The 15,414-nt window shown below is 45.3% G+C and overlaps 1 protein-coding gene across 6 annotated transcripts in view; it reads left to right on the top strand.

Annotated features, from left to right (window-relative positions):
* Window positions 1-1,608: 1,608 nt before the first annotated feature.
* Window positions 1,609-15,414, top strand: part of FN1 (fibronectin 1) — a 55,665-nt gene continuing 41,859 nt past the window's right edge. For 2 of the 6 annotated variants that reach the window (XM_052791759.1, XM_052791760.1), the window contains exons 1-10: window positions 1,609-1,796; window positions 2,183-2,311; window positions 3,778-3,915; window positions 5,711-5,842; window positions 5,970-6,107; window positions 8,632-8,790; window positions 10,208-10,408; window positions 10,898-11,077; window positions 12,567-12,743; window positions 13,683-13,835. In XM_052791759.1, coding sequence (XP_052647719.1) covers window positions 1,637-1,796; window positions 2,183-2,311; window positions 3,778-3,915; window positions 5,711-5,842; window positions 5,970-6,107; window positions 8,632-8,790; window positions 10,208-10,408; window positions 10,898-11,077; window positions 12,567-12,743; window positions 13,683-13,835 — 1,567 coding nt within the window. In that variant the 5' untranslated portion in view covers window positions 1,609-1,636. The remainder of the gene's footprint in view (window positions 1,797-2,182; window positions 2,312-3,777; window positions 3,916-5,710; window positions 5,843-5,969; window positions 6,108-8,631; window positions 8,791-10,207; window positions 10,409-10,897; window positions 11,078-12,566; window positions 12,744-13,682; window positions 13,836-15,414) is intronic. The other 4 variants (XM_052791757.1, XM_052791761.1, XM_052791762.1 and 1 more) reach the window with 2 other exon arrangements.

Raw genomic sequence — 15,414 nt, forward strand, 5'->3', positions numbered from 1 at the left:
ATTATTTTGAGGGATAATGTGTGTCTGGTAACTCGAAAAAAATGCAGCGCAGTAGATCTAAAAATAAAAATTAGGAAATATGGGAATTAGCTCACCACAGCTCACCTCAATTGCCAGGTCAGGTTTCAATTTCCAGTAAGTTTTCAGCAAGAATGCTTGTGTTAATATATTTGTGGGCATTCCTCATACAGAGGAATAGAAATTTCTTTGAAAACAGATACCTGACATCACAACTACGTGCTTTCCTGGAACAAAGCATGTGCTGGATCTGTACACTGTCTACTGAGTCCTCATCCCAAGTGAGATATTACTGCTTGCATTTCAGTAAAGATAATACAATTGGTTTGCAGTAAGTGGAACTACAGCTTGGTGCTCAACTTGCTGAAGAACTCTTATGGAGACCTGTGGATGTTCAGCTTAAGGTGTATGGAAACACTGTAGACTACTTCACACTCACATTTGTCTGAAGAGTTGCTTTAATAGATCAGGAACCACAGTAGACTTTTAGATTAAAAATCCCTTTGCCAAGACAGAGTATGTGTGAGAGGCATGAAAAAGGTTAGCTACATGACCTTCCTATACAATCTGCAATGCTGGTCCAGGCATAGTACCAACATGGGGCACACTGTGCTTCGCTCACTAATGGCTTCCTGCTTGAGAGCCACAATTACTGTGCATGCTCTCTGCTTTGCAGTATTCCTTCAACCTAGGGAAAAGAGATCCCCCCCCCCCCAAAGCAGCAGAGATGGTTATGGGAAGAAGACAGAGGTAAGGACAAAATTTGTATACAGCAAGGTTACATTAGATCATCACGCTGGCAATCCCGTACGCTTAAAAGGGGTCCAAGGCCTACCATTTCTTTTTTCACTTTTCTTTTGTTCTCAAAATTGATTTTGCATAGCAAGAAATCAAGTCAAAGAATGAGGCTATTAGATTTATTTTGAGCAGAATGTAACCACACCGTTTTTTCCAAGTGAGGTGTGAAAGATTTTAACCTTGAGTCACCAGCAGCAGATGAAACATCACTTAGGGTTTCCTATTTCAAACCTGTACACCTATGTTATGTCTCACCTTCTCGCCTGTGCAGAGCATTATTTCTGCTGAATGGAGCCGTATCAGCTTACAGGCAGCGTTGCTCAAAGGAAAAAGAAAAGTTTGCCTCTCCCTCCAAAAGCCATTTTGTTAAGCCAAACGTTCCACAAAATGGCACGACCTCCTTACAGCCCGCTCTCCTTGCGGGGACGGGCCTCCCACCCCGACCGGGCTCCCCGCGCTGCCCACCGCTCGCAGCCCCCGCCCCGCCCGCCTCCGCTCGGCCCTTTGTGGCGGCCGGGCCGGGCCGGGCCGGGCCGGGCCGGGCCGGCTGCCTTCGGCGGGGCGGCGGCGGCCCCCGCCCGGCCCCCCGGAGGCGCCGAGGCCAATGGGCGCCGGGGCGGCGGCGGCCGCCCCCTCCCCGCGCCGCCCGCCCTATATAGCGCCCGGGCGGCGCCGCTGTCCCGTCCGTCGGGCTGCCTGCGAGCGGCGCCGCTGTCCGTGCCGTGCCGTGCCGTGCCGTGCCGTGCCGTGCCGTGCCGTGCCGTGCCGTGCCGTGCCGTGCCGTGCCGTGCCGTGCCGTGCCGTGCCGTGCCGTGCCAGGATGCCGGGCCGCACCGTGTGGCGGCTGGCGCTGCTCGCTCTCTGCCTGGGGGCTGCAGCGGCGGGAGGCGGCGACGGACAGCGCCGCGGAGGCGGCGGCAAGAGCCGGCGGCAGGCGCAGACCACCTCGGTACCGCAGGGCACCCCGGCGCAGGGCAAGCGTGAGTACCGCGCCGGAATGGGGTCTCTCGGGCGGAGCAGGGCAGGGTACGGCGGAGGGCTCGGCTCAGCCCGGCCCGGCCCGACCCCTGCGCAGCGCGCACGGGACGTGAGCGTCGCCCCGAGCCCGCGGAACGCGGCGGCAGCCGGAGCCCCGGCCCCTCTGGGTGCCTCCCGGGCGGTTTTTTCTGTCCCTGGGTCTCGGCGGCTCGGCCCTGCGCTGCCCCTCGGGCACGGCGGGACCCGTACACGTGTGAGGCTGCGGCGGAGCAGCCGGTGCCCGCTGCCGGCGCGGTTTGCCTGTGCCGTCCCCCTTCCCTGCCTGCCTCTGCCGTCGGTAGCTCCGAACTTTTCTTTCTCTTCCCCCTCCTCCTCCTCTCCCCTCCAGAGACCTGTTATGACAATGGAAGATACTATCAGATAAACCAGCAGTGGGAGCGCATTTACCTGGGAAACACGCTGGTCTGTACCTGCTACGGTGGAAGCAGAGGGTTTAACTGCGAAAGCAAGCCTGAACGTAAGTTGGTGGTCTTTTTTGTCTGCTTCAAGACCCCAGCATGGCTTTTGATGCCGAGTAAGCTAAGCCTTGTGCCGAGTTATACCTGGCAGACTGGGTTTTCAGCTGAAGTTTGATACTTAGGGTCAGTAACGGATCTACGCTCAATTACACTGAAGATCTGGCTTGGGATTTTAAGAAATGCTTTTCATTAGCGATGGGCCTGCCACCAGAACCCTGAGCCAAGCATCACTCATCTCTCTGGAGGATTGGATCTAAACATTAATTTTGGAGCCAACCTCTTCTTTATAATGAACTGAACTGACTCCTGGACTCGCATGGGGAAGTTCAAATCTGGAGTCACTTTGCAGCTCTGGCTCTGTGCTGTTTGATTGCTTCACCCCAACTTTTCATAGCTGTGCAGTGTTGTCAGCTTGTTTAAAAATATTTCAACTTACAACTTTCCACAGCCCCCCGGTCGTGCTGTGAGCTTTCTATAATTGAGTGTAAAATGAGATTGTTTAGTCTTCTGCAGAAAAAGTTTAGGTAACAGAAAGAACTTTAAATGCAGTATCTGCTGGAAGATGTGTCTCTCTAGGATGCAATGTAGTTTAGATTATCGGATGTGATCTATCTGTATTTGTTGGTCTGAAGCCACTGGTTCGCCATAGCTCCTTTATGTTGCTCTGGAGATAAGAGAGGAAAAACTGGTTCCTGGCTGACAGTGTTCGTGTAACACAGACGGGAGCATCCCAGCAATCTGTTTTGCAAGGCTTGTGTGCTGCCTGCCTCATGGCTAGGGTATTTTAAGGAATACTCAATCCCCTTACTCCCCCATAAAAGGGGGTTTAATCTACCTTTCCTTCCCCTGCAGGGATTCCCAAGTTTGACAGTTTTGAAGTCCAATAGCAAGTTTCCCTTATGGCACAGTTAACTTTGTCCAATAGTGAAGAAGGTTCTTCTGTTGCAGATCTCAAGTCTGGTGGCAGCACTGACATAACCATTCTGTAATCACTTACTCATGTGCGAGTGTCAACAATTAGCAAGTAGTGCTGTTGACTTCGGTGGGACTGCTGCAGAATTTGGGATTAATGTACTCAATTTTTTGCCAAGGCAGAATGAGGAGAATTAGCATGACAAAGCACACAGCTTCTAGGGGATGTTTGCTCCCTCCTGTCTTCTGTACTGTTGCACTTCAAACAGCTGGGATTGGTCCTTTCAGGGCATGCCTTCCCATGTGCCATGCTCAACTTTTGGCTCACTGGGGGAGGGAAGTCGAGGTTATTCAGCATCTTGGGGACCTTGAGGGGGTTAATTTCACTCAAATTCCTCTCTGCTGTTCCATCCCAGGAAGAAAGAGGAGACTGAGATGCATTTTTCCCCAGGAAAAAAAGAGCATCTGTGTGAGGAGGCAAGGAATGTGTGTTTCTGTTGACTGTACATGTTACTGGTATTGTTATATGAAGTTGATTTTTCTCCCCTCATAGCTGAAGAGACTTGCTTTGACAAATACACTGGATCCACTTACCGAGTAGGGGAGACTTACGAGCGCCCCAAGGACTCCATGATCTGGGACTGTACTTGCATTGGAGCTGGACGTGGGAGAATCAGCTGCACCATTGCCAGTATGTAACTAAGAGCCTATTACTAGAGCTATTGTTCCGTAGTGTCATATTTTCCAGAGCAATTTACACAGTATTCCCAATGCCCATTAGCTAGAGTTGGGGTGTTTAATCCGAACAAAGCCCATTAAAATCTTGGAATTGAAAGTCCTTGCCCGATGTACATACATTTGCACAACCAGATTCCTCTTATTTAAGAGGTAAAGTGCTATGTGTAAAAACATAGGACAAAAATTACTGTTAGTGTCCAGCCATACAGGTTAGTACATTTACTATGTACAAGAGTGTGTTACATCTTCACAGGCGCATTTACAACAGTAGTTTTTTGACTGGAAAAAAAATAGTGAGGGTCTGCTCTGCAGCTGGGGAGTCAGAATAACACCACCAGCATTAATGGTACTACTCTGAATAAATAATAAATACCATCTGAGAGCCAGTCCCCCTGTCCTCCAAAAATGTCATGCCAACACTTGTCCCTGAGGGAGCTGGGATTTGATACCCAGACACCAGGTCAACATGTTTATGCAACTCCTTTTTCACCAACCTGACCCATACTTTCCTCTTGTTCCTCCCTCTCTTCCCTTGGTCATTTCTCCCCAGCTCTCCTTTTCATGTCTCTGGAAATCCTTTCCTTATTAAGTCACTGAATTGTTCACATTTTCCCTTCAGTTCATAATTAGGCTTTCTGTGAGCAGAGATGAAGATCACTGTGTGTCAGGACTTTCAGACTGAGATTTCAAAGTCCCTGAAAGTATGCAGTTTCTTGTTTAAGACACACATGCTGATCCTAGTAGCATTTCCACAGAGGACTCAAAAGCCAGCCATCATTATAGCATGGAAAAAAAATGCATTGAATCTAACAGGTAGAGCTGAAGCCCTTCTGAATTTAACAGCATTTTATTGGGCAGGGATGTTAAGACTTGTAAGAAAAGAAAGAGTCGGTAAGGAAATTGCAAACATAAGAGCAGTCTCATTTTGTCATCATCAGCCTGGTTTAGAGGTCACTGGAGAGTTGCATTGACTGCAACTGGCTTTGAATCAGTCTTCATAACTCTTAGATTCCTTGCTTTCATAAATGAGCTAATGAAACATTTTAGTGGCTCCTAATAAATGATCAGGTACGTGTTTTTCCTCACTTCCTTGGAAGAAGACCCTATGTTTGCAAACTGCCCTTCACCTTCTTTAGCTCCCTGAGCCTGGGCCAAGTGGTGGGTCTGGACTGCCTCAGGGCTGTGGGGCACCAGCAGGTTGGGAATCTGCCTTTCCAGGGCAGGGTTTCCAAACCCAAGAGGACTGATGTCCCACTGGGGTGTCACACCAAGCACCTCCTTATTCTCCACATGCTAGCCTGGCCACCATGTCCCTCATGCTATATAGGGATGGCCATGGAGAGTCCCAAGCAGTACCACCTCAGAACAAGATGGAGGCAAACCCTCCCTTGCCAGCCCTCAGGCTGTGAGCGGGGCCTGAGGGAGAAACAGCACCTCCTCAGGCCCTGGGAATTCCCTTTCACCAGCCAGGTCTCAGCCATGGTTTGAAACCTGGAGGGGGTTAGCTGAGGAGAGAGGACAAGGCCTGGGATGCTCAGAAAATGGTGGGTACCAGTAGAAAATGGTAGGCGCCATTTTGCAGGCTGGAGGAGGTGGTGGCCATTGCCTGCCTCCCTCCTTCTCCTCACTGCCTCCCACCTCTGCCCCAGCTGACCGCCTTCGCCCCTGGCCAGGTGGCCCTTACCTTGTCCCTGTGATGCTGTCCCTGGTGTTGTCACTCACCTCAGCTCCCATCTCTTCCACGGCAGATCGCTGTCATGAGGGTGGCCAGTCCTACAAGATTGGTGATACCTGGCGCCGGCCCCACGAGACTGGTGGCTACATGCTGGAGTGCGTGTGCCTGGGCAATGGGAAGGGCGAGTGGACCTGCAAGCCTGTGGGTAAGTGATGGCTCCCTTCTTCTCCCCCAGCTCGGTCAGGGTGTATGGCCTTTTCTTCCTTGTCTTCCCAGAGGCGTCCCAATGTGGGATAGCCCTGGGTGGACTCTCATCCCCTTCCCTCTCGCAGCCGAGCGATGCTATGACAACACGGCCGGGACGTCCTACGTGGTCGGTGAGACCTGGGAGAAGCCCTACCAGGGCTGGATGATGGTGGACTGCACCTGTCTGGGGGAGGGCAGCGGCCGCATCACCTGCACCTCCAGAAGTAAGTGGTGGCCTGGCACCCGCCAGCTGCTCCGTTTTATTTATCTTGCTTATTTTTCAAATCTGTCCGTCAAAAAGAAAAGGTGTTCCTTTTTCTGCGCTGTTGCAAGTGACAGTAGTTTTAGAGGGATGGCTGTTGCCTGAAAAGAGGTGGGAAACGGATCCCCCTGAGGTGAGAGGGGAATGTTAGCGCATTCTGGTTGCCATTTGTCATCTGGGGACATGCGGAAGAGCTTGTGATCTGTGCTAGTGACAGAACGGCTAGATTATTTGGGGTTTTAAACTGCTTTAGAGAGAAAGATTTAAGAAAACCACAGGCCAGCTGAGTCACAGCCGCGCATCCCCCAGGAAGTCGGGGGAATTGCTTGGTCTGCAAAATGGCAGAGAGTTTGGCTTAATAGCTCTGTTTCTGTTTTTTAAAGTAGCCTCCTGAGGGAGAATTAGGTGCTTTTAAAGAGAAAGAGTTACCTGCTCCAACAGCAGGATCTGCCAGATTAAAATGTCTTCTTATTTTTTCTCTTTATTACTGTTCAATGTATATGTTAGCTGAAACAGGGTTTGTTTTGTCTGCTCTCCCATCTAGCTTGTTAGTTTTTCCCACCATTTTGTCTTCAGTGTAAACATGCTTCACCAGTGCAGGTGACTTTTTTAGTTTTTACATCATTGAAGGACGTTACTGCAAATATTCTATTTTATTTTTGTTTGCAAAGCAAACAGGGCTTTTAAAATCCCAAATCTTGCTTGTTTATGTGCCTTCTGTTCCTATTTTGTTAGGAGCAAGCTCTGTTGTGGAGCTATCATGGTTCACACTAGTTGCCTCAAGAAAAGTTAACTTTGTACCTTATACCTTTGTTACGCAAGGTTTGAGAAACTCTTCTGTAGCCTTTAAATCGCCTCATACTCAGTTGTCTTGGGGCACACAGATAATGCCTTTCTGCTGATATAAACAGCAGACCTGTAAAGAACTAAAACACTAAGGAGGGTTGTGATTAACACTGAAGATCTGGAGAGACTTGGTCAAGAAATAAGCTGTAAAAATCAAACCAGCCTTGACAATATTAAGTCTGTTAAAAACACATGGGGAAAAATCATTAATTGTCAAATAGGAATGAATAAAACAGAATGTGTTGTTTGTGAATTTTGGAGGAGTTGTTATTACTACTAAAAATTATTTGGCAGTATCTTTCCTCCCATTAACTGAGGTCGGCGTTGTATCCTAGGGGAAATTGCAATAAAATGACCTGTTCATTTTTCATTTTGTTTTTTTCAAATGTAGTCAAATGGAGAAATTCAGATTTATGTATGTAAAATGATAGCTGTAGCCCACAAAGTGGCATTATGCTTCAGTATGTGTTGCTGTTACATATCTTATGGCCAGTGTTTTCCAGAATCACAGCTGATTTCTTGGGGGACATTTCAGCTTTTCATTGTCTAACTTGAGAATCTGAGTGTCCGTAAGACAGGGTTTTTTTTTTTCACATTTGCAAATTTATATTGTGAATACTACACCAATTTACCACCCTTCTGGCAAATACTCAATTTTTGGTCATTTTAACTACTGCAAATTAGTAATGTGTATTCCACATTCATATTCTATCCTGTGTGATCCTTCAGTGGCAATCTGGCATGATGCTTATGTCCTTCCACAGCTCTTCATAAATCCGTGTTCATTGATCCATGATTATATTTGAGCCACTGTATCAGGTTGCCCTTGAATGAGAAGGTAAAATGTGGTAATGGAAGAAGAACTAGTTAATCCATGTGGATCTGGCATCCAGACAAAAGTAGTTTGTTATGCTGTCCTTTGAACCCATTTACTCAATTCATCAGGGGCTGTGGGTTATTAAAGACAACAGGGAGATTTAGAAAGTCTAATATTCCTGGTATGACATGAGCAGCTTATATTAACTTTACTGGAGCTTCATGCACACTTCTTTTGGAAGAAATGGAATTTAACATATTGCCCTCAAACAGGTTTTGGTTTCTTCTAGCTGAAGCAGAGCCCTGAACTTGAGCTGTGCACTGTGTATAATATGAAATGACCCAGCTACAAACACTTCTGCTTTAAAAAAAAAAAAAAAAGACATTAAAACAAGTTTAAGCTTTGAAGGTGTATGTCAGACAGAATGGGCTTAAAATAGCTTTAAAAGTAACTAGCAGGAATGTTTTCAATCCAGAATGTGCTTTTTCACATTGATTTTGAAGATAGCCTACCATGTTCACACTGGTAATGTTATGATGCTAATTTTGACAATGGCTACAAAGTGAAATTGCAGTTTGGAAATAAATGGGTATTTTCCCTTAAACTAAAGCATCAGGATTTTCAGATGCTCTCAGCCTATGCAGTTTAATGCAGGCTTTAGTGCATATGGGACTTGCAATAGTGGGCCGCAGAAAATGATGTGGGCTTTCAATAAAGGCTTTAAACTATCAGCTCATTTGATAGTGTTAGTGGTTCAGTACTACAAATTGCATGGTGAAGCCATCCAATGCAGAAATAGCTAACAGTCATGTTCCTTGTACAGATAGGTGCAATGACCATGACACCAAGACTTCCTACAGAATTGGAGACACCTGGAGCAAGAAGGATAACCGTGGAAACTTGCTTCAGTGCATCTGTACCGGTAATGGCAGAGGTGAATGGAAATGTGAAAGACACACATCCCTGCATACGACTAGCACTGGTAAGTGGGGCATCATAGTGTGTAAAGTAGGGGAAGGGACAAGGAACGGCACATTTTGAATGGCTAGGACTTGGTGTTGAATTGTGCCATACTAATTTAGGTATTTAAGAGTCTTGTCAGGGAAAGATCAGCAGCAAAGAGGGTCAGAGTTCCCGAGATGCTCCTTGTTTACGCATGTGTAGAATAAGATTAATTTATACCTTGTTTCCATGTACAAATGGGGCTTGCACATACAGATGTGATTGCCTGCACAATCACAGTGCAGTAAATCACATCTAGGACCATGCATCCACAGGAACTATCTACTAGCTTTGTCTTGGAAGCATCGCACTTCAAGTTAATATTTGAACTTGTATGTATTTGCCTCAGGGTAACTTTCTTGAAATGTCCTTAATTTAAACTCCACTGAGACCATCTGGTTTCTTTGACAAGATAAATACACCTACTAATGGTTGAGCTTTAAAAACCAGAAATGTCAAGGAATGCATACAATGCTATTTAATACACGTACAGTAGATAGCTTGTAATTTTGGTATGAAATACTACCTGGTTTATAGGTAGCATATATTTTTTGCCCAACATTTGTTAAAGTCTTCAGCTTCTAAATTTTTTTTTGCTGTTTTAAGGGTCTGGGTTTCCTGTTGGTGAGTGCAATGTAAAAATTCTCTGATTTCCTGCAGTACCTACACTGAATTTTTCTTGGTAAATGACCTTTAACTATTCAGTACCAGCAGGTTAATGTCAAACTCTCAGGTCGAAACTTCAAGATGCACAAAGCTTCAAGGGTGCCAGTATTTTGTTTCCATTATTATTTCCCCTATTTTAGCAGAGCTGAATTTGTGGAGGTTCCTGTGGGAATCATTAGCAAAAATTTCCATAATGTAGACAGCAAGCCTCTTTGTCTCTCAGTATTATTCCAAATGATAATGGGCCAAAAACTTTGATTCAAAGTTTAAAAATTCCAGAGTAAATGAATATATTTGTGTTTTATTTTTCTTTTTCAATGAAAAATTCGAAATGAATCCTTTTGCCTTATCTCCCTGCTTCCTTGGTAATTTTTTATTGTCTTGTCACTGATCTTGATTTTTCTATTCTAGATTTCCTTCAACTAAAAAAATTTTTCCAAAAAAATTGTTTCTAAACAATTCCTGTGAGAAGCAGTTGACTCTTTTAATCTTTTCTAAAGCCACTCTACAGTGGTGGAAACCAGAGGCTATCATCAGCAGAACTGGGAGTTGTTCTTTTAATTTTGAAGTTTGCTAAGTGGAATAATTCAAATGTGTCTAGGGAAGCTGAGAGAGTTGTGCCTTCAGTCTGATGGAGTGCCTAAGGTTTTATTATCTCAGCATTTAATTGAAGCATTCTGTTCTTCAGCTTTGCATGTAACGTCTCACTTCTCTCCCATGTTCTGCTGCAGGATCTGGCTCTCCTAGCTTCACGAATGTGCAGACTGCGTTGTACCAGCCCCAACCTCAACAGCCCCAGCCTCAGCCGTATGGCCAGTGCATAACTGATAATGGAGTGGTGTACTCTGTGGGTATGCAGTGGCTCAAGACACAGGGCAGCCAGCAAATGCTTTGTACCTGCCTGGGCAATGGAGTCAGCTGCCAGGAAATAGGTATGGGTTTGTGTTTAGTGCCTGTTCAGTTCAGTGAGATCTTTGGGACTGCCCTGTGGTTTAATTTCAAAGTAGAATCCTTTTGTGTGTGTATCAGAAATGTCTTCTGAAGAAGACATACTGCAGAAAAGTGCAAGGGGTGAAGAAACAGTTGTTTTGGTTATTTGAAGCCTGGTTCTGTAGGGCAGAAACATTTCCCAGTGAGTTATATATAACCTGCTGAGGGAAAACAGAGCCCTTGGGGAGCAGCATTAATAACTTTATTCAAATCAAGCTGCAATAATATATGTTTGCAAAAGAATGTAAAAGAATGACACAGCTGCGGAGCTAAGTCGTCTGTTGGTGTGTATTGGCCCAGGTCCATGGTGGTCAGTGTGGGTTTGCAGCAGCCAGTGACTTGGCCCAGAGGGGCTATTGCTGTTTTAGAGCCATAAGATTTGGGGATTGCTTTAAGCCAGAGTCCAATACTGTGATTTGCTTGTTTTAAAGCCGTGACCCAAACGTATGGTGGCAATTCTGATGGAGAAGCCTGTGTTCTTCCTTTCACCTACGATGGACGGACTTTCTATTCCTGCACCACGGAAGGCCGCACAGATGGGCACCTCTGGTGCAGCACCACTTCCAACTTTGAGCAGGACAGGAGATACTCCTTCTGTACTGAGCAGAATGGTAAGTTCTTCTTGGAGGATCTTCACATACACGTGACCCTTGTGCACAGATGGAGGGAGGAGCAGAGAACATAGGGACAGGCTGCCTGAACAATTCCGGTGGTCTGGAGGGACTCTAGCCGTTCCTCAGCAGCAAGACAGCCCTGTGAATGGGAGGGCTGCCTAGTGTCAGGGCACTTTTGTCCCCTTGGCAACTTTGGAGGATGCTTAGGATGATACAGGTGTAGTCTGAGTCCTGTTCTCTCTCCTCCGAGCTGACCTTAGAACAGGAGTACCTTATCAGGATAGAGCTTTGGCCCAAAGGATACGTGGACTTTGCCTTTGCTTGGCTGAATTGCTATGGTAATGTCCATATTAGGCTGCGAAGAAGATGATATCCATGGAGTACAGTTTGTGCAGTCCTCTGTCACTCCCTCCGTCCCGACTGTCTAGCCAGGTTGCCATATATAGCAGTAATTTTAATGTGATTTGTGGTCCCTGATCAAGAGCTGGTGCATGACTAATGTGTCAGCATTCCCTCTTGTCTGTGGATGGTCAGTGTTCCCTTCACAGCACAGATCTACCTGTGTGGTTGCACTTCCTGGAAAGCCCTTCAGACATCATGGAACAGTATACAGGCAGCTTCTCTGGGATCTGACCTTGAAGAGAATTTTTCACATTCCCACATGAAAATAGTGCTTACTCTGTGTAGATTTTTTTTTTTTTTTACTCTGTTCTACTTTAGTTGTTTTTTCTGACAAAAGTCAAGCCTTTCTCTGCAGCACATACAATATTCTTCTTTAAAAAAACAAAAATAAAAACAACCCAAAACAAAAAAAAACCACTGTCCCTGTCCACACACACATTCTTGTTTTAGTGAGACTTCTTGTAATACACTGTGGGGAATGAGAAATATCAATACAGAAAAACTTCAGCAAATGCCTCCTTGCTCTCCGTTATTTGTAAAGCAGAGTTGCTCAAGAGGTGAGTAGTTCAGGTAGATTACAGCCCTCTTTCCACTGCTGCTTGCAAAACATGAAGCTTCCAACCTGCAGAGAGGTTTTGACTTGTTGTATTGTACATAACTGAATTCTAACCCTTTCCTGAGGGCTAAGGCTTTACTTTAAGCCAAAGGGCACAACAGGGTAATAGCCTCAGTGAGATAATACAGGTATGCTGAGAACCGTGAGTTTGATTCCCTGGGCTTTGGCACAAAGGGTCTGCAAAGCTAATTCCCAAACACAGTAAGCTTTGGTTTTCCCTATTCCCCAGGAAGTCCCATGGTTGGCTCTGCAGCTCCTTCCAAAGCAATGTTTGAACTGAACTGACCTTGTGCAAGGCTTATGTTTCCAGATCTGAATTAATTAAAGCCAAGAAGGAGGCCTGTGGATAATATACAGGGTACATGTGGGAAAAAATAGTGCTAGTGGTTTGTTTTCCAAGCTCTTCCACACATGCTAAGGGAGAATGCAGGATTCATTTGCATCTGTTTTCTTTTCACTTTTGTACAGTTTTGGTCCAGACACGTGGTGGCAATTCCAATGGTGCTCTGTGCCACTTCCCCTTCCTGTACAACAACCGCAACTACACTGACTGTACTTCTGAGGGACGGAGAGACAACATGAAGTGGTGTGGAACCACCGAGAACTATGATGCTGACCAGAAATTTGGTTTCTGCCCTATGGCTGGTAAGGCTGAGAGCCATAAAGGGATTATGGAATACCTATAAGTGGTTCTTTGAGCTGGAAAGTAAAGAACTGTCTGTCGTTGGTCAGTTATTGATGACTTCCAGTGAGCTGCATTCCAGCGCAAAACCCTTTAAGGCATTTCTGAAGTTTTGTTTTGTCTTTTTTCTTCTTCCCACTGATCACCTCTAGCAGAGACTTAGGCAATGCCAGGAGAAGGCAATTTTCATTACTTCCTTGCTACAAGCCAGTGGTAGGCACACTTCTCAGCTGGTGCAAACTGGTGTAGATCCATAGAGAACATTGAACTATAGTGCTTTGTAGCAAGTGAGGTTTTTATCTTGCATCTACCAAAGCTTCTCCCTCATGGCTTATCACTTCATCTTGTCCAATCTGTGGTTAGGACTAAGTCTGTACTTGTAATATCAGTGTGTTACCCTGAAAATGGCGGTTATGTCAAAATCAATGTTGTAGTCCATTCCTACAATCCATGCTAGTCTCCGTGATGTCAGGACGGGACGTGTGTGAGGGAGTGTGACTGCTAATTCTTAAATGAAATTTGATAACTAATGGCAATGCAGCATCCGAGTCCTTAAACAGCTTGTGGGACATGCAGGTCTTCAAATGGCTATGCTCATATAAAGGCATGTATGTAACAAGAACTACTTCTTTCACACAGAACCCCTTGGACGTTGTACAGAAGCTATTTCTAGTAGCTTTCAAAAGAAAATTGAAATTAATGAGCCCCTACAAGGGATCTGCACTTACAGAATGTCATCACCCAGCAAAAATGCTGTTTGAAATTGAGTGGGTGCCTAAAGCTTCCTTGTTAAGATGCAGAAACCACTACACAGTATGAAGGGGCATTACAAATGCTCTAAGCCCTCAAGATCTTGTTAATTCTAGCCACATAAAGTATCCTCTTGCTTTCTTCTCAAACAGCCCATGAAGAAATCTGCACAACCAACGATGGTGTCATGTACCGTGTTGGGGACCAGTGGGATAAACAACATGACATGGGCCATATGATGAGATGTACTTGTGTAGGAAATGGCCGCGGAGAGTGGACTTGTATTGCCTATTCACAGCTCAGAGGTGCTGATTCTCATGTTGATATCACCCCTTTAGTCTAAGTGTTTGGGGGGTGGGAGAAATTGTTTTTCTTTTCCATCATTGTGAGTTTGAGCCCAGGCTCAAGAACTATATATTATCAAGCTTTTCTTTGGAGTAGAAGGGGAATCAGAGGAGCTGTGCAAAGTTCCTGTCTTGTTTACCTGCTGGAAAAGTACTATTTCAGCTTTTGCAGGCTAGCAAGCAGAGGCAAACCCTGATTAGCTTGGTCAGTAGGTATCCCTACCTCCTTTTGTCTACATTTAGGAATTGGTACCACTGTGACTGTGGAGAGCTTGGTAGAGGTACTTCCGCTTCTCAAGAACAGACAAAACTCCAGAGTAGTCTGCAGTTTGAATGCAGAGCTGTTCTGTTTTATTGTTCTGCAGTGAAATTTTCAATTCCTCTGTGCTGGATTAGCCCTTTGCTTGCTAATCTAAATGAAAAGTTGGCAGGACACCACTGAGATTACTCTTATTTATTTACTTATTTATATGAGTGATCCAAGTGGAGAAGTGCTTAAGCAATACCAAAAAAAGAAGACTTAAAAGCACAGACATTTGATCATCCTACAGCTAGCTCACAGCATTGGCTTCATGTCTGGAAAAGGCAGGGGGGTTGTTGTCAAGCAGCCAAGAAAGGACTCTTAACACCACTGCTGAAATGGGATATAATTTATAGGGAAAGGCTCACTCAAGGGCTTTGGGAGAGGTTTTTTTTATGAGTTTCCTTCAGAACAGTGAGAAATGCACTGCTAAAAGTTCTGGTCTGTAAAACTCCTTTTTCCACAAACACAGCTAGTTCTCTGCAGTTTCATTCTGGAGTTAAAGTCGCCTTTCTTAATGAGGGGGGTAGAAATACTTTGCTTTTTCAAAAGGCAAAGGTTGTCTAGGTAGAGCTATTTAAACATAGCATCCGGAGAAGGTCCTTGGTGCCCATAGGAGGGTCTGAGTGCTGTTTGGTTTATCCTGATGCTGTGCCCGTGGTGTGGGAAAGTATGATGGGGAATGAAAGCCTGGGATTAACTGTGTCACTTCCCCAAGGACAGATGATCTGTGATTTGACTCTAGAACTGAACTTGGGTCACTTGGGTCCCAGTTAACAAAACAACATGCTTTTGGGGTGGTTTTTGTGTTTGTTTTGTCTTTCTTCTCCTTGCTGTCATTAGACTGGCGTTAAGAATTCTGGGTCAGATATCACAGATTGATGCATCACCATTGAACCTAATAGACTGATACCATTGTATTTAAGCATGGGATTGGGATCTGGTTACTGTGTTTTGAGGGAACAGTAGATTAGTAAGCACCAGTAGCATCTTGGAAGTGTAATAGATCTGCTCCTGTTTTCAGATTACTACAAAGTGTAGCAGAGAGACCCAGCAGAATAACATCATGAGGGTGTTTGTACCTCTTTGTGGTATCTTTATGAATTTGGAGTAGCCCTTTTCTAATGATTTCAGACAGTAGTCACTGAGGTATTTCAGTCTAGACCTTCCTCAGAGGAGGTAGTGAGAGACTTGGTGTGCTGTTTTAGATTTTCTTTCACACGTGGAATCTGTCAAAAG

The sequence above is a fragment of the Harpia harpyja genome, chromosome 7 (genome assembly GCF_026419915.1).
Source record: "Harpia harpyja isolate bHarHar1 chromosome 7, bHarHar1 primary haplotype, whole genome shotgun sequence".
NCBI classification, from domain to species: Eukaryota; Metazoa; Chordata; class Aves; order Accipitriformes; family Accipitridae; genus Harpia; species Harpia harpyja.